Here is a 19,322-nt window from a genome sequence, read left to right on the forward strand (position 1 = left end):
ATTTGGTGGTCCTTGACTCGACCCATGTGCCCGGGATCCGACGTGGCTACCACTCCCTTATCCAGAACACCATCACGAGGTGGTCGACATCGTCGTCAAAAAGCATCTCCTCTATGTTAGAATCATCCGACTCTAACAATGACGAAGAACTCGATCATCCATCTAAAAAATTAATCAGTGATTTAATATAACATATCTCTCGTCACCTAAAACTAAAATGAGAGAAACCTCTAGAAAGATTACCTTTGGCAGGTAGCAAATCCGCGCAGCCGAGATCTCTTTCGCACCGTCGATCTGAAGCAAATTCGCCGTCCCTACTTCCCCACGGCCCCAAACCTACGGCAGGTGCGAAGACAATTCCGTGGCTCAGTCACTGCCGGAGCAGCCGGATCTGCCCACAACGAGGCCCCACGTAAAGCTCTGGGACATATCCATGGCGGCGGCCACGCTCCTGCGGTAAAGATCGGCAACCCCCAAGCTCCAAAATTGGTGGAGAAGATGCGGCGGAGGGCGGTGGAACTATTCGACGGTGTGGTGTGGCCCGGGGCAGCAAGAATCCGCGACAAGATGCGGTGGCTGTGAAATGCTGGGCACGAGCTAGAACGTCCGTAAGATAGAGAAAACGGTAAAATGAAGAGAGAAAATGGACATATGCGGTGGGAGGGCCGAAATATACAGCTTCCCTCCTTTTCTTTTTCAGAACATGCCGTTTTACGGAATCAAGACGATTTTTCTCTGAAAAAAGATGCTGAATGACCCTCCGAATGAAGAGCAATTTGAGAGAATGCCACACCTTTTCTGGGACTTTGCTCCTATAACACATCTTTCCTTTTATTTGAGTAAATAGCACATCTTTGTTTGATAATTGGACAAAATACCACATAATGATTTTTTCCCTTCTTTTCCACGTCCAGACCCACAACACATTTTTGCTAGGATGGATTTACCCTCCGGTCGTTTCCATGATCAACACATGACAAATATAACAAACAAAAGCAAGAAACGATCAACGCAGCACACCAGAACGAAGCACCGCGCCGTAGCCTCGCCGTGCTTCCTCCTGGCGCCGCCACCTCGCCGTGCCTCCTTCCCATACCATCACATCGTCGTTCCTTCCTTCCCGGCAGGCCGCCGCCTTGCTGTGATTCATCCCGCCGCCGCCTTGTCCTGTTTATTCTGCTCCTGTGACGCTCCGTACGTACGTTCTGTCACCGCACTCCTCTCTCTGATTTTGATTATATCCATATCAACTAAACTTTATACATCAAAACATGTTACATCCATTCAATCTGAAGTTTGATTTACATCCTCTTGTAACAGTTCCTACATCTAAACAATCAAACACGTGGCAAAATTGTTAGTCTGGAGTTGAGCCATATGCTATGCCAACATGTACATCGACGAACAGTCAGCCGGTACAGCGACTAACAGTCAGCATGTACAGCAACCAACAGCCAGCGAGCTTGTACAACTACACTTGGACAGGGGACGCGCTGCAGGGGTACTTCAAGAGCCGGCGCCTCTCTTCTCTGGCAAGACGGAGGGACTGGAGCGCGGCGGATGGCGCCGCTCCCAGAACGGCCGGCTCGCCGGCGAGGAGGCACGACGAGGCAGCGGTTCACCGAGAAGTCATGGCGAGGCGCACTGCTTTGTCTATCTATCTCATGTGGACTCATCGTTTCATAATACCAGAAAAGGTTGGATCGAATAGAAAATGATTAACGACCGCAGGGCAAATCCATCCTAAAAAAATGAAGTGTGAGTCTGGACGTGGAAAGGAAGGAGAAAACACAAATTGTGGTGTTTTATCAGTTATCAATGAAAAATGCGGTATTTAATCCAATAAAACAAAAGGTGTGCTATAGGAGCAAAGTGCCATGAAAAGTGTGGCATTTCCTCAAATTGCCCCCGAATGAAAATCCGGGACACACAGGCAACGAATTTGTCCGCTTGCGAACCAACCTGTGGTTGGATGGTTAGAAAGAGTGTGGTATCCTTAGCCCACGAGGGTTCAAATCCTGATGCTCGCATTTATTTCTGGATTTATTTTAGGATTTCCGGCGATGCGCATTCAGTGGGAGGAGACGTTCCCGTCGACGACGAGGTGCCTACGGTGACTTCGTAAATTTCAAAATGATATGCCGGCCCAGTCTTTCGGAGGTGCTCATAGGGGTATGGTGTGCGTGTGTGCGTTCATAGGGGTGAGTGTATGCGCGTTATATGAGCGCTTGTGTATGTTAAAAAAAAACGAGTTTGTCCGCTCAACGACCCGCCCAGAAGCTCAAAGGGGACCGACTGACCGAGAAGGTAGAGTAAAAAAGAAGCCCTAGCTCCGACGCCGGCGACGGGATGAGGTCCGGAGGCGTCGCCGAGGTGATAGATCTCTCCAGCGACGACGACGAGGAGTCCCTCCCCTTTCCCAGCACCAGCTCCGTCACCGTCGCTCCCTCCTCCGCCCGCGATGTCAAGCCGTACGAGCTCGCCGATGTGAAGCCCCTGCTTTACCCGATCCAGCCCCCAGGCTGCTATGCGCTCGTGCCCGTCAAGGACGAGGACCCCGTGCCCTTGCCACTCGCCGCCGAAGCCCCCAGGGTCCTCCCCCCGCCGCGCCTCTGCCGCCAATTCTGGAAGTCCGGCGAGTATGTTGTAGCCCGCCGCAACCCTGACGCCGATGCCCCTGGTATGCTGACTGCAGAAATCTCGGCGACACGTCCCTTGTTTCTACTTTTTTTTTTTACTATGACCCATTTCCTTTTGATTTCGGTGTTTGTGATTTGGTGGTGTGCAGGTGGGCGGAATCGGCTGAGGATCAATCCAAAGTTCCTGCACTCAAATGCTACTTCTCACAAGTGGGCATTTGGCGGTATGAGAATTAACTAATCTTAGAAAATAACTCCATCTTGAGAAATTGACTCATTTGGTTCACAAATTCTTTCATACACTTAATGGCCTCCCAGTCTTTGTTAAATGCAGTTTTTTTAGTAAGATAAGAGTTCATTCGCATAATGGCGTCCCAGTTTCTGTTGAATGCAGTTTTGTAGTAACAACTTGTCTTGTCAGTTGTCAGCTTATCATTTATGTATTTAACTATCATGGGTTAATTCTCTTCCTCACTGCCACTTTATTTCTGGTTGTAAACATGTAATGGGAAGTTTAAAAAATTGCATATTAGCAGTAAATATAGTAAAACAGTGGCTTCTAAATGGCTTACTCACTTAATTAAAACAAAAAGGACCTGAGACGTGTATTGAGAATTGTCATCTGAATTTTTGTCTGCCGCATACAAGGTGGCCTAGCCCATTTGTCCTTACAATCTGGGCATAAGTGTTCCTCTCGATCTCAGAATCTTGTATTATAACAATTGATCCACTGTTACATAACTTTTGTAAGTACAGGCTTGAATCATTGTGTAAATACTAGCACTTCGAAAACCAATCTAGGACATTATTGCGGTTTCTACTGTTTTTGGGGTTAAATTCAAGCATATCTAACCTGATCCTAACCCACTTTCTTGTGTGTATAATGGACACACTTTGCTTTGCATCATATGGTACTTTCTCTTCATTATTTGTATCCAGTGTTGACTTCGTTAATTTTTGCAGCCATTGCTGAGCTTCTTGATAACGCTATTGATGAGGTATTTTCCGTATTTGACGATGCTCAATTAAATCCATCCTAAAAGGAAAAATAGATCAACATGAATGCTATGTATGATTTATTTGGTTGCGTATTTTCTGTCAGGTGAATAATGGGGCAACATTTGTTCGTGTTAATAAATTCACAAACCCACGGGATGGTAGTCCCTCATTGTTGGTTCAAGGTTTGCAGCTTCAATATGACAAATAAATGTGCAACTATTCAGTTGGTAGAAACATTCAATAATGACCTTGGGGTGTTCTGTATGGCCAAGATGATGGAGGGGGGATGGATCCAGATGCACTGCGATGTTGCATGAGCTTTGGATTTTCAGATAAGCAGTCTGATGCTTTCATCGGGCAATGTATGTTCTTTGTGCCTTTTTTCCTATTTCCATGCGAGATCATCAATATCTTAAAGTCTTGCTATTGGATTCATTGTTGCCTGTTTGTCAGATGGCAATGGTTTCAAAACAAGCACAATGAGGCTTGGAGCGGATGTGATTGTTTTTACTCAGAACCAAAAAAACTGGTATTTCTCCTTTGCACTCATTTAATCTAGGAGTCCAGTTCTTCACAATTACACCCTCTGTTCATAAATATAAGACGTTTTGGCAGTTCATTTTAAACTGCCAAAGCGTCTTACATTTAGAAACAGAGGTGGTATATCAGAACAAACATTTTGTGGTGTCACTTGCCACCTTGGTCGTTGGTTTCAAAAGTAACTCTTAGGGAAAGTACACTAAAATTTTCAAGAGTATTGTGCAGGAATGGATCTGAAAAATGGTGAAATATTTATTGAAAGTATTTCTAAGTGTTAATACGGCCTTTTGCAATGCTTTTGAATAAAATGTCCGTATGGGGGTAATGTTCACCTTTTGTGTTACATGGAAACAATCAAACATGTATCACTCTAATGTCTAATCTAATCTCATATGGCGACTGTTCATTTGTTATATTATTTGTTGCATGTTCCTTGTCAGACACACACTCATGCTTCACTGTGACGCTGCCACCACATGAGTTATCATTCGGTTATGTTGCTTAAAATATAATCATACCTGTCAATTCCTCTGTTGCCTCAGTAAAATGTCTGGCCACCCAGTTCATGTATCAATTCAAGCAATTTGTTGCTTTTTTTTAAGGACACCGACAAGAAGTATTGGTCTTCTTTCTTACACATTTCTGATGGAAACAGGCTGCGATGATGTATTGGTGCCAACAGTAAGTTTGATGCTTTCTTTGTAAGCTGATGTCAAGTTCTGGAAATTTTAGCTAGCTGGGCTCTGAGCTATGTTGTAGTTTTACTTGTTCCCTTGCCCCATTGTCTCTTGCAGGTAGACTACCAATACGATCTTACAACTGCTTCATATACTCAGCTGTTACGTCATAATCAGAAACTCTTCTCTTCTAATTTGGCGATCCTTTCGAAATGGTCCCCTTTTGCTAGTGAAGCTGAGTTGCTTAAACAAGTATGTAAACTAGCATTTTATTGTTTTGGCATATTTCTGGCAACCTGTTGAATGGTGCTAACAATCATATAAAGATGAGTATACTATGTAAAGAAAGAGTTCACAGATGCTTTTGGAAATTAAGAGGTTTGACAGATTAACCAATAGCCTGTATAGATGAAATGGTTTAGAAAGATGGTCCGTCTTCTTTTGTAGGAAAGAGACCTGAATGTGAAGGTGCCTATGGAACTGTTGAACAGTCTTGCCCCCCCATAATAGACTTGCATAGTGATTTTCTAATTCCTAAAAATCAATTATATGTTCTCTAGCATGCTATGTAATATTATATGTGTATTATATTCTTTATTTATCGCAAAAGATTAATTGATGCATGTATAGTTTATCTGTAAATTAAGCCAAATGGTTTTCCTAGTTCCCATCAATTCTATATGTGACAGTTCCCTTGTAGAAAAAGTCTCAGTTATCATAGATCTCTGTTAGTTAGGGCGAGCTGCCCAGCTTATCATTCTGGCTGATCTTTTCTCTGGTTTATCTCAATACTTTCTTACTTACGATACAGTTTGATGATATCGGAGAGCATGGGACGAAGATAATTGTATTCAACCTCTGGTTCAATGATGATGGGGACATGGAGCTTGATTTCAACTCCGATAAGAAGGTTTGTAATGTTGGCCTCCTGGAGCTATATTTGTTGCTGGCAGATGATTTTGATGTCCCAAAACTTGATGTGTTATTGCATGAATTAACTTAGCTCGTTTATATTGGGACGTTGATGTCCCAATCCAGTTTGACTTAATTGTTTAGGATTAGCTTGAGGATTTCAGTAAACATGGTTTGACAGACACGGACTTGCCAGTATGCCACATTCCCTGCCCTGTTAGCACATCATTTTCTAAAATAACTAGTTGGGGCCCACATGTTATTTTGATGTACTATAGAAACCAGTTTCAACGATAGAAGATTTGATGATAAGATGAATTTTTAGCTTGATCAGTAATTTGCTTGGCAAGCTCTAATTCTCCCTGCTTTTCTTGTTAGTTCTGTAGGAGGTGGAAAGAGCGAGATATGTAATTAATGACAGCAAGCTCTTCAACAGGGCCTCCCCCTAGTTTTCTTTCTTAGTAGTTCTTCAATTGGGCTTTTCCCCTCTAAAATGCTTTTGAAATGGTAGACAACTAGCCAAACCTACATGATCGTGGACCACACATATACTCCCTCCGTTTTTATTTACTCTGCATATTAGAGTTGACTGAAGTCAAATTTCATAAAGTTTGACCAAGTTTATAAAAAATAATATAAACATTTATCATAACAAATCTATATGATGTGAAAGTACATTCAATAATTGTTGAATCGGGAGATGGGTACCTTCAGACAGCGCCTCCCTTCCTGTCTTGTTGCCTGCGTGTGTGTGTCTCAGATCTTGCGGCACTCTCGGGACAGGGCTCCTCTTCTAGGTCAGCACCTCTCATGGGCTTGGGCCCAAGAGACAGATCTTGATGGGCTAGGGCCCATACCGGTTCAACACTCCCCCTCAAGATGGGTGGTAGATATCTATCATCCCCATCTTGTCACACGCCAAGTTACAGTCCTTTGTTCCCAGTCCTTTTGTCAAGCAATCTGCAAACTGCTGCCCAGAGCTGACATGAGTAAGGCTGATGATCCCAGCATCAAGTTTCTCTTTAATGAAGAAGCGATCAATTTCCACATGCTTCGTCCTATCATGTTGAACTGGGTTATTAGCAATGGCTATAGCTGACTGATTGTCACACCACACCCTTAAGGGTCCCTTCCTCAAAAGTTTCAACTCGCATAGTAGGTGCTTCACCCAGAGCATATCACACAACCCTTGAGATAATGCTCTATATTCAGCTTCTGCTGTTGATCTAGACACAACAGTCTGTTTCTTGCTTCTCCATGACACCAAATTTCCTCCCACAAACACACAGTAGCCTGAAGTTGATCGTCTATCATCTTGACAGCTAGCCCAATCAGAGTCACTATAGCCATCCACCTCAAGATGTCCACTCTTCGCAAACCACAACCCTTTACCCGGAGTCCCCTTCAAGTATCTCAGGATTCTGTGAACAATATCAAGATGTCCACTCCTTGGTTCATGCATGTATCTGCTCACCACCCCCACGGCATACGTAATGTCAGGCCTGGTATGACATAAGTACAATAACCTCCCAACCAGCTTCTGATAATCTTCCTTATTCACTAGCTCACCTGATTGTGCTGTTACTTGATGATTTTGTTCAATCGGAGTAGGGGCTGCACGACATCCCATCATGCCCATGTCACTCAAAAGATCCAAGGTGTATTTTCGTTGGCACAAAGATATTCCCTTCTCTGTCCGACCCGCTTCTATGCCAAGGAAGTACTTTAGATTTCCCAAGTCTTTTACCTCAAACTCCTTGCTCAGACACCCCTCCACTCTCTTTATTTCCTCCTCCTCATCTCCGGTGATGATGATATCATCAACATACACTGCAACAATGGTGATCTTCTTATCAGTGTGTCTATAGAACACCGTGTGATCACCATTACATTGGCCATACCCCATATTCCAAACAGCTCGTCTGAACCTATCAAACCATGCCCTCGGCGATTGCTTCAGACCATACAAGGATTTCTTCAGCCTGCATACCTTCCCCGTAGTCTGTTCTGTGCCAAAACCTGGCGGTATCTCCATGTATACCTCTTCTTTCAAGTCACCATGTAAGAAGGCATTCTTGACATCTAACTGGTGCAATTTCCACCCAAAGTTTGCAGCACACGAGACCAATACCCGTACCGTGTTCATCTTTGCAACTGGAGCAAATGTCTCATCATAGTCAATTCCATAAGTTTGACTATATCCTCTGGCGACCAATCTAGCCTTATATGTTCCACCTTGCCCTCAGGATTCTGCTTCACAGTAAAAATCCACTTACAACTCACTGCTTTCTTTCCTGCCGGCAATGTGGTTAGCACCCATGTCTTGTTTTTTTTCAATGCTTCTAGCTCATCTATCATCGATTCACGCCACTTCGGATCTTGCTTTGCAGCCTTCCAATCCTTAGGGATAGACACAGTTTGCAGAGAGGCAACAAACGCCTTATATGAAGGTGACAAAGCCTTGTAAGACACAAAATTGCCAATATCAAGGTCATCACAAGCATCATCCTTTGGCAGAGCCTTCCTTGCTACCTCACCCTTCCTTGTCGCTTCACGTGTCGGTTTTCGCAACGCAATGGGCAGCTCCACTGTGTTAGATGAGCTTGCCTCACTGCCTTGCCGCTCCCCCTGCACTCTTGCCTCCCTGCCTTGCTGCTCCCCCTGCACTTGTGGTTGCCGTCGAGAGTACACCAGGGTATTCGTCTGCCATCGATCCCGAACAGGAACCTGGAGAGCACCAATCTTAAGTGTATCGACAGTTGGCTCAACATGAGCCTGCACATCATCATCAGTGATGGTACTAACCGGAATTGTACCCACTATTGGTTGAACCTGAGCCTGCACATCATTATCGGTGTTAATGTCCACAGAATCACCGTGAGTATGAGACACATCCTTCTCCCCCTCTTGACCATCATGCACATGGTGTAGGTGGTCAAGCTCTGCAAACAGCAGACTGAGATCAGTCGGCTCACCATAGAATGGCTCAGACTCCCTGAACGTAACGTCCATACTTACAAACCTGCGTTTTTCAGAGGGACACCAACATTTATACCCCTGCTGACTAGACGAGTATCCCAGAAAGACACACTTCACTGCCCGAGGATCAAGCTTGCCAAACAAAGCAGGTACTGCCAAACAACTTTGGGGGAACAACAAACTTATTATCTCCAACGAGCAACTCAGACGGAGATTTCATGCCAAGTATCCTGGAAGGTGTCCGGTTGATCAAGTATGTGGCTGTCATAACTGCATCATCCCACAAGAACTTAGGCACATTCATGGTAAACATCAACGACCGAGCAACCTCAAGAACATGACGATTCTTCTGTTCGGCCACTCCATTCTGAGGGGGGGTGTCCGGACATGAAGTTTGATGAAGAATCCCATGGTCAGCCATGAAAGCCCCAAAAATGCTGTTCACATACTCCGTTCCATTGTCCGTCCTGAGCACCTTGACCTGTACCTGAAACTGGTTCTTTACAAGAGCATGGAAGTTCTGAAAACAGCTAAACACCTCATCCTTGTGACGCATCAAGTAAATCCAAGTCATGCGAGAATAGCAGTCAATAAAGGTAGCAAAATACTTATTCCCATTCATTCACACCACTGGGCTAGTCCATACATCCGAATGAATAAGCATAAAAGGAGATATGCTCCTGAGCCCCTTACTCACATATGAGGCCCGTGTGTGTTTTGCATATTCACAAGCATCACATGTCAGCTTGCCTTTGCCTATTCCACACATAACATCCGGAAATATTCTACTCATCTTATCAAAAGATACATGCCCCATCCTACAGTGATGGATCATCGCCTGCTTCTCCTTATCCTCCATGGTCGCAGCACACACCAAGTCCGGCTGCACCTCCTGGTCCATCTACCAGAGCCCCCTACGCCTGGTGCCAGTCCCAACCGTCTGGCTCGTCTGTCGCACCTGAATCAAGCAACCGAACTTGTCAAGGATCACACGACAGTCCATTTGATCAATGAGTGCACTGAAAGAGACCAAATTGACAGGAAAGGCTGGCACATGTAAAACAGACGATAGGGAAATGGTCGGAGTACACTTTACTGTACCAACCCCTATGACTGGTTGTTTTGTGCCATCAGCCGTTTGTATAGTGCCCGTGTGAGAGGGAGGATGCTTAGTGTAAGATTCGAACACACAGGAGTTACTAGCAACATGCTTAGATGCTCCAAAGTCAAGAACCCACTCTGGAGCACTCTCATTAGTAGCAAGAGATGCTCTTTCCGGATTACCTTCATCAGTGGAGGCCCAGTGAGCAAAGTCTCCATAGACAACATCATCTACATCTTTGCCTTTGGACGTCCCAGTGTCTCCTGCAACGGCCATGTGAGCCCTCTGACCCCCTGAGTGTCCTGAGTAGCCACCTCTACCTCTAGAAGCCTGGCCCCATGAGGTCTCTGAGTATCCACCTCTGCCTCTAGCACTTCTACCTCTGCCTGTTCCCCCTCTGTTATATCCCATGCCTCTGCCACGAGTTGGGCATTCTCTCTTCCAGTGACCTACCTCCCCACAGATATGACATTTGGTGGGATCTCCCCACTCCATGCGCTCAGTGACTGCAAATGTCGAAGCTGGCACAACCTTCATGTCTGCATGCTCAAGGGATAGGCGCACCTCCTCTTGAGTCATCGCTGCAATAGCCTCGGGAATGGTAGGCAGACTAGGTTGGTGCAACAGGGAAGCCTTCCTGCCATCAAAGCAACCTTTGAGGCCAGCCAAAAATTTCAGTACACGCCTGTGTGCCATCCACTTATGCCCTGACTCGATTGAAGCCGCGTCATAGAGTTCCAGGGGATCACAGTTATCCTGGTCAAGCCCACAGAGCCTGCAGTTCTGCCACGTATGTCATCACTGACATGCCATCATCTTGGCGCAGCAACCTAATCTTGTCCTCAATCTGAGCAATGAGCATGACATTGCCCTTGCCAGAGTATTGAGTGGACAGAATCTTCCATATCTCAGCAGGTGAGGATAGCCCCTCCACAGAGCGTCCAGTGGAGGGTACTACGGAGTTCAACAACCACACCATAAGTACAGAGTGGATGACCTTCCACCTCTTGTCCTCTGCACTACTCTTGTCCCCTGGTTCTACAACGGTGCCCAACAAATATCCATCAAGCTCCTTCTGCTCCACAGCCCACAAAGCCCTCCTGGACCAGCTCAAATAATTTGTTGCCCCCTCTAGCTTCATGTCCAGGGGCGACATTTCAAGCTTTTGAGCCACTTCCTGTCGAGGAACGATGGCCCCAGAGTTGGACTCAGCGAGGATCTTAGTGAGCTTCTCCAAAGCCTCGGCAAGACCAGTTGGTTCAGCCATCGTCTGGCGGGATAAGCAGCAACAACAAAACTCAGCCTCAGAGAGTCTTCTTTCCCAAGCACCACCACCACCACCACCACAACACCAAGCTCACAACAGCAAGTCCACAGAGAAAAAAAAAATCTCTGTAAAGCACACAAGCGGTCCAGCCCAGGCTCTTCCTGTTCCAGAACGAGCAGTCCAGCAGGCAACCCCTCTTTCTTCCTCTGCCGCAGCACCAAGAAGCAGCCGCACAAGCACCAGCAGCTCAGCAAGCTTCCAGGAACAGCACAAGGCAGCAGCAGCAGCTGCAGTTCCTCCTATGTTCAGCAGCACCAACAGCAGCAGCTCCCCGCCGCAGCCTGACTCGCACGCAGCCCAAATCCGCCGCCGCCTTCTTCCTCCTCCTCTTCTTCCCGCCGCAGCCGCCTGCACAGCCCGCAGCAGCCCTCCTCGGCCGCCCCCTTCGCAGCTAGCCACCCCAGGGACGCGAAGCAGGGCAAGAGGAAGCAGCTCCCTCCCGGCCGCGTCGCAGCTCCTCGAGCCCAGCCGCGCCGCCACCGCACGCATCACAGCAGACCCGCCGCCTCGCGCACGCACGCAGCCTCCTTTCTCGCCTGACCCCGCTCGGCCCCACCGCCGCCTCTCCGGCGAGGGACTACACCGCCACCGTCGTCGCCTGGCTCGATACCATGTTGAATCGGGAGATGGGTACCTTCAGACAGCGCCTCCCTTCCTGTCTTGTTGCCTGCGTGAGTGTGTGTCTCAGATCTTGCGGCACTCTCGGGACAGGGCTCCTCTTCTAGGTCAGCACCTCTCATGGGCTTGGGCCCAAGAGACAGATCTTGATGGGCTAGGGCCCATACCGGTTCAACAATAATAAATCTAATTTTATTGATTTGTTATTGCTTATGTTAATATTTTTTTTTATAAACTTGGTCAAAGTTTATAAAGCTTGACTTTTACCGAAGCTAATACGCGGACTAAATAAAAACGGAGGGAGTATAAAATAAGTAGAACAGAGATAAGTTTTTTATTTGCTTCGTTTTACAAGTAAGCCAGTTCTTGTGTAACACAATAGGAATAAAATCAAAGTTCCCAATCCAGTATTTGGAAGCATAACATTACAATCATGACATGACAACTCTATAGAACTGACACGGAATTGATTTGAGATTTGATACATGCTGAATAAGTATTGTAGGAGTTTCTAGTTTTGATGAAGTGATATGTTTCAATACATATGCCATGCTATATAGTAGAAGTGTTTATTTATCTTACAAGCTACATGTTCTATCTGTGCATCTCCTTTGGGGTTATTATTTGAACAGTTCTACCATTGGCTAAACAGTTCGATATACAATAATTTAGGATATCCTCATTACTGGGGCACAGAAGAAGGTCAAAACCAACAAACATGAGAAGCTTGTGACTCAGGACTACATTGCAAATCGACTTCGTTATTCACTTAGAGTTAAGTACTGATCCCCATTATCTGATTTATTAAACTTGTTTTGTTTATTTTGCTAGACAAACATGTCTCATTTGCATTTCTGCCTGAATTCAAGCAGGCATACGCCTCCATCTTGTATCTTCGTGTACCTGATAGTTTCAGGATAATCCTGCGTGGAAAGGATGTGGAACCACATAATGTAGTTAATGATTTGTTGTATCGTGAATGCGTGTTGTATAAACCACAAATTGCTGGACTTCCAGAGGTATGTGTAACTTAGAATTTCTGAAGCATATTTTCCATTTCACCAATTTGGTCGATGTGAAAACCATATTGAAGCTTCTTGTAAGATAGTTAGAATGATTGTATATGTTCACTTGTATGGTTGTATCCTGGATGTCTCTATTCTAATGGTTGGTTGGTCTGTTTTGTGAGAAACCTATCTTATAGCCATCTGCTAACTGCTTTCGCCTATGGATTTCTCATGATAAATTCCCCATACTGAATCTTACTCATAGAAGTGTTTTACTTCCATGGATAATCTGTTCTGTTTTTTGAGAAAAAATCAAGGTTAAATTGTACATTGCTTATCTAGTTATTTTCTGTTAGTCATATCCATGTTGTACAAAGTAAATCATTTTAGTTAAGTATGGATGACGAGGAGGTCCAGAATAGGTTTGCCCTTTGTGTTGTTGTACCATCCTTGTTAGAAATGTCTACATTTGCTATGTTATGCAACTTTTTCCAGAACCACTAGTTGCTAGGTAAAACAAGATCTTACTATATTAATAATACTTGAAACACTCCTTTGTAAGTCTTTTTAGCCTGGAAATGAATGTCCTACTGGATGGATCATCTAGTCCCTTGGTAGTGGGTTTTACTCCATGAAATGGTTACCCCCTCACCTCCACTAAAGTCTGCTTAGATTTTGCAAAATGTTCTGTATTTGTAGTATAGTAGGCAAAACTTGTTTATATAAAGCATGCCTTCTCAGTGTACCTCCATGTTGTTTTTATTTAGCTATCTATAGTCACAACCATCGGATTTGTCAAAGGTGCCCCAGACACTGATGTACAAGGATTCAACGTTTATCACAAGAATCGTTTAATAACGGTGAGAGCTTTCTTCTTTTCCACGACACTTGACAACGTAGAATATTGTGCTTCTCAAGAAATAGTTTATTCATAGTCTTTATCTTCTGCGAAGGGGAGCCTTGGCTCAGCGGTAAAGCTGTTGCCTTGTGACCATGAGGTCACGGATTTGAGTCCTGGAAACAGCCTCTTGTAGAAATGCAGGGAAAGGCTGAGTACTATAGACCCAAAGTGGTCGGACCCTTCCCCGGACCCTGCGCAAGTGGGAGCTACGTGCACCGGGCTGCCTTTTTTTTTAGTCTTTATCTTCTGTCAGCAATAAGTTGCTTTTGACGTACTTTTATCATCTGAAAGCTCTTCCTTCAAGCAATGTCTTTATCTAACAAATGAATGACTGACTCTAGACTATGGGAATGTAGTTCTAGTGAAATGCATTGGTAATTTATTTGAGTTATGGACAAGTCCATATCCTGTTGATGGGGATATGCTGTTCAGACTAGGGACTCCTTGGCAAATTGTGCATAAGACCTCCACTATAATCTGGTATATATCAACAATCTAAAATAGTTGGGTGAGAATATGCTGTTGGGACTAGGGAGTCTTTAGTATTTTATGCACAACACACCCAATTTAATCCAGTATGGATTAATTAACATTCTAAATAGTTGCCCATGACTAGGTGCTTAGCGAGCCTTTTTTTTGCGTGTCATGCTTAGCGAGCATTCACCCAAGCTTGTAGTGCCATTGTGCTATGTAGTCTTCCAAGTAGCTAAATATTTTAAAAAACGTAAATATCATCCCTGCAACTTGAATAATAAAGAAATTGAGTTCACTATGTAGCACAATTGAGAAAATATGTGATGTATGATATTTACTAGATATGTTTCTTCAACCCTGTTGTTTGCTTGGCAAGTCACACTTCCAAATTTTTTGCAGCCTTTTTGGAAAGTTGCCAGCAACTCATATGGCAAAGGGCGGGGAGTTGTGGGTAAGAGATGTTTTACTTAGTATAAAATAGATTTCCTTCGCCCACTTGTATAAGCTCCTTATATTCTCTCTCTTTTCCCACTATATAGAAGTTACGAAAATATTTGAGACTTTTTAATGATTTTTTAAAACGGATTTCATGGATGTTTACAATGCTATAAGATGTACGCGTACAAATTGTGGTGCTAAAATATGACCACATGTGCCTACACAAAACAATCAAATTGGTACAGCTAAGATGTACACGTTCAAATTGTGGTGCTAAAATATGACCACATGTGCCTACACAAAACAATCAAATTGGTACAGCCTAAACAGTGAATTGTATGCCATTCAAACATGTACAGTTTGTTCTTTTTGTGTGGGACACATACGCTCCTGATTTTCTAGGCGTATATCAAGTTGGCACATATGCATGTAAACCCATGCATTCTTGTAATAACTTTTTGTAGTGGTAAAAGAGTAGAGATAATATAGGGAGCAGATCTAAGTGGGTGGAGATGATGAGCATTTGCCTTTTACGTAGTGTCCTATGCAAAATATAGAAGAAACATTATGCGTATGTTTTATTCTGTTGGTATTTTCAGGTATTCTTGATGCGAGTTTCATCAAACCTACCCACGACAAGCAGGACTTTGAGAAGTCAGTCCTTCATCAAAGGCTCGAGAATCGTTTGAAAGAAATGACTTATGAATACTGGTAAAGCTTTTTCTTTCAGAAAAATTCTAAAGATTTGCAACAGTAATGAACAAACGATAACTTGGTCACGTTTCTAATCTACAATAGACCCACACAAATATTATCTCATCGCGCTAGCAGGTGTGCCCTGTTGTGGATCATTTTGCCAAATCATTTAATCAAAAAATTTGTCACTCGTTAGTCAGCACATGCTGTCTGGATTAAGAACCATAAGGCTGACCATATTGTGGGACCTTTGTGTAGTTCTGATAGTCCTTTTTTTCTGGCATTTACTGGATAGTTCATACCTTTTTTCTTTGATGTCGCCTGCTGGCAGCATACTTGCGGGGGGTGTTTGGTTAGCTGCGTTGCATGTGGCTCACATCCACCATGCAAATTTTGGTTGTTTGGTACCCTGTATGGCTCTTCAGCCTGGCCCGATGGATGCAAAAAGGGGCCTCTCAGCCAGGCTGAGGGAAACGCAGGGATCGAGCGTAGCTCGTGTACAGGCTCGTTCCTTTGGTTTTCTTCTCCCCCCTTCGGTCTCTTCGGACCAAGCACCGCCGTGCCCTTGTCAATGCCGCCGCCGCCGTGCCCTCGTCAAGCTCCGCCGCCCTCCTTCGCCCACGTCCAAGCGTCGCTGCCGGCCTCGTCAAGCGCTGCCACCGGTCTCGTTCGCCCTCGTCCAAGCGCTGCACGCCGGATCCTGCCGCCTCGTACCGTCACAAGCGAGGATCCACCGTCAGGCCATCTGGAGTCATCGAGCCCCAGATCCCGTCGCCATGATCCACGTTCCTTCCTGATTTCAGCTACATTCTGAAAAACCTGCATGTACAGCCAGCCATATCATACAAATTTCACCAAACACTCATCTTGGCTCAGCGTTGCATCGGCTGAACCAGGCCGCACTCACCCAGCATCCCCCATGCCATGCAGCCTAAAGCTACCCGGGGAACCAAACATGTCCTGTGATGTTAATTTAGGTGCGCTCCCTAGGTCCTGAGTTTGCCATTCAAAATGTTAAAAAAAACATCCGATATAATTTGAGAATGCTTACACGACATGCATATAAGACTTCAATTTTGATCCAGTTTTTTGAGCAAAAAACTTGCGTTTTATTGCAGTATGAAATCGGAACTGTACTCCTGTTACAATTGCAGAAGTATGTCTTGAAAAGAGCCATCACATGCATTGCAAAATAGTGAAGATTGGATTGTCAAGTCCAGTCATGACTGTGTTGTACTTATGAGTAGCCTTTTCCTCACGAAATTCCTCTCTTTAATCTGTGGCCTACTACTCTGCATTCTAGTACTTTAACCCTGAATCGTGCATCTATTGACTCCCTCCTTGTTTTATCTAAGATCTGAGTTTACTTGACATATGAAATATTTGCGATGCTGTACCTACTGTGAATGTGTGCTGGGCATGAGAACCCTGTGAACCACTGTAGTGCATGAACTGTAGCATTGCTGCACTGGCAACAGCAAGAGGTTTAGTTTGTTGATCACTGTAGGAAGTTGCTGATTTTGAGTTAATTGGATGGCCTGAGATCATGACTTGTAAAAGCTGAATATTATCTCATTTGAGATATATTAACTAGTTAACTGCTAGTTGTTAACCTCACCTTAAACTTTTACGCGTTTGTTGTGATAAATGACTATGATTGATGTGTGGGTGTTTGTTGTGTCCTTGTCACGCTTTTTTGGGTGACTTAATGTCATCAGAATTTCATGCTTGACCTAATCATTTTTTTAGGGGCCTGCATTGCCATCGCCTTGGTTATGATAACAAGTCATTACCTAAAGCATCCCGTGCACTTTATCGTGCTAAGCAGACGGGCGCTGGTAGTTCGCCAGCAAGTGTTCCGCATCAGTTACTGACTGCTGATGTTCCAACAAGCAGCTGTGTACAGAGTAGTGAGTAATCCATCTTTCTAGGGTCACCTGTCAAATTTCACTATTTGGTTAATGTTTTTCTGTTTTTTAACAGGCATGAGACAGAAGAGAAATTTCGATGCCCTCGGAGTCATCAGCGACATAAATAATCACCAGACGAAGGCAAGGGAGACTAGTAGCATGGGCATCTATCTTTTCTGTCTGGTTACCCCCACCCACACACTGCGCGCACGCACACGCTATACACCGCAAAACTAATTCTTTTGGTCCTCTTAGAAGCGCATATTGGTATGGAACATCTTCAAAATACCATGAGTGTCCTTACATGGCTGATTTGTTGTTGGTTTTCTTTGACAGCATCGGGATGTTATTCAACGAAAACGATTTCATGAATACAAGACCTTGACACTTGAAAATGACAAATTGCGTGATGAGTAAGTACAATACATAGTTTGATAAGGAACATCTACAGAGTTTGACACGTCAATATATGCACTTTGTACATCTTTTTGTTTTAGCCATTGTAGTTTCTTTGTTTGTTAAGGAGCATCTACAGAGTTCAAAGCAGTTTAGGAAAGCATTTTCCCACATGCAATTTATCTGTTACTGCTGATGTAGTTAACACAGAATATGAATAGTATATGTTGATAAAGAGGATTATCAGTTGCTCGTATGTCTGGGTACCATGTTTCCATTAGCAATATCAGGGTAGTATGAAAACAAATATACATTTAACATTAGAACCAAGAGGTTACAGCTTCTTCAAAGTAAATATGCCATGCGTGCTTCGACAATTTTAGTGTTAACGCCTATCTTTTTTGAATTACCAGATGCTTACAATACGAGGAATCAGAGAAGCAACTTGTCGAAAAGGTATTATTATCTTCTGTGCAAGTAAAGTAGTACCTCTTACTGTTGTTTCATGAGTGCAAATGATGAGGTACTGTCTCTAATGTCTGTGAATGCTTGGTTTTCAATGGAACCAAACTTCCCGCAATATGTACTTTGTCCAAACTTAAAGAAGTCAACCATTCTTGTAAAGTTCAGCCACATCATTTTTAATCTATTAATTTAAATCATGGTTTACTTCACCATCGTTAAGGTACAGCCTACATAGTATGAAGGCCCTCCTTGTATTGAAAATGAATTCATTTAGTGGCCTAGTGCCATTGCCGTCATAATTTGGTAATCATGAGTTACATTTAATCTTTGGTTGGTGCCCTTGTACATTCCTTTGTGTTATCTTCAGAGCTTGACACTTTAGAGAAATTTGGCAATCTTGAGTTACATTTTGGTTGGTGCCCTTGTACATTCCTATGTGTTATCTTTAGAGCTGAACATTTTAGAGAACTGATTGATATAACAAAAGAATATTGTGATCATGCTTTTAGGAACAAAAGCTCCGGTATCAAATTGCTAAGGAAACAAAGAAGTATGAGGAATTATTAGAAGAGCTCAAATTATTAGATGTGAAGTTAGAGACATAGTGAACAGTTTTTCTTTGCACTTCTCCACCATGATAACTCAGCTTGGTTCTTGGCTGACTGTATTTGAAGGATACACATGCTGATTGTCGTGCTATGTACTAGCTATGATTATGGGAAGAAATGGTCTCATTGACCAGCAATATCTTCTGGCTACCCTTCACTGGGTAGAGATGTACAATTTTGACACAGTAATCTTTGTAGGGAACCTTGTGTTGAAATACATGCATGTATATATGTTGTAGAAGTATGCCTACCATGTAATTTGATTGTCTAATAGAGGTTACACGAAAAATTGCTTCTATTTGTCATGATTCTGAAGTCTCTGAATATTACTGAAGAATGTATGGTTCGTTTATGAAGACCAGGCTCTAGTTCAATGACATCAACAAACAACTCTTTCAGCAGTTCTTTTGCTTTATCAGCTCTACCTCATTTTCATTTACTTTTTGTGTTGCTATACTTGTGATATAAAGCCAACTGGGTGTAATAGAGTTCCATTCACCATTTTTAATCTAATAGTCGACGTCGGTGCAAAGGGTTCTTTGTTTTCTACCTGCTTCTCTACTTGCTCACCAATTGCTATGCTTTAACCTGGATTCCGAAATTAGCCGTATATTGTTAGTGCATCTCCAATGAT

General features: G+C 43.7%; 1 protein-coding gene across 2 annotated transcripts; it reads left to right on the top strand.

The window, feature by feature from the left end:
- The first annotated feature begins 2,257 nt into the window (after positions 1–2,257).
- On the top strand, positions 2,258–18,993 carry LOC123078324 (protein MICRORCHIDIA 6). 2 transcript variants are annotated; one of them, XM_044500790.1, is made up of 19 exons: positions 2,259–2,680; positions 2,789–2,863; positions 3,603–3,637; positions 3,742–3,820; positions 3,911–4,000; positions 4,092–4,167; positions 4,781–4,859; positions 4,973–5,107; positions 5,667–5,765; positions 12,466–12,567; positions 12,666–12,812; positions 13,568–13,660; positions 14,575–14,626; positions 15,213–15,324; positions 17,059–17,219; positions 17,293–17,360; positions 17,556–17,632; positions 18,029–18,071; positions 18,590–18,993. In XM_044500790.1, exons 1-19 carry the CDS (start codon positions 2,350–2,352, stop codon positions 18,683–18,685), a joined length of 1,950 nt encoding a protein of 649 aa, XP_044356725.1. In that variant the 5' UTR covers positions 2,259–2,349; the 3' UTR covers positions 18,686–18,993. The 2 variants fall into 2 exon arrangements, 1 of the variants encoding a protein (XP_044356725.1); XR_006437338.1 differs by lacking the exon at positions 18,590–18,993 and having other exon boundaries at positions 2,258–2,680; positions 17,293–17,486.
- The last annotated feature ends 329 nt before the right edge of the window (positions 18,994–19,322 follow it).

Source organism: Triticum aestivum, chromosome 3D (genome assembly GCF_018294505.1).
Source record: "Triticum aestivum cultivar Chinese Spring chromosome 3D, IWGSC CS RefSeq v2.1, whole genome shotgun sequence".
NCBI classification, from domain to species: domain Eukaryota; kingdom Viridiplantae; phylum Streptophyta; class Magnoliopsida; order Poales; family Poaceae; genus Triticum; species Triticum aestivum.

Excerpts from the sequence above, each read along its gene's own strand:
- LOC123078324 (XM_044500790.1), top strand. The coding sequence starts at position 2,350 with ATGAGGTCCGGAGGCGTCGCCGAGGTGATAGATCTCTCCAGCGACGAC. Across the intron at positions 4,168-4,780 it reads ACTCAGAACCAAAAAAACTG|GACACCGACAAGAAGTATTG; the intron begins GTATTTCTCCTT and ends CTTTTTTTTAAG. Across the intron at positions 4,860-4,972 it reads ATGATGTATTGGTGCCAACA|GTAGACTACCAATACGATCT; the intron begins GTAAGTTTGATG and ends TGTCTCTTGCAG.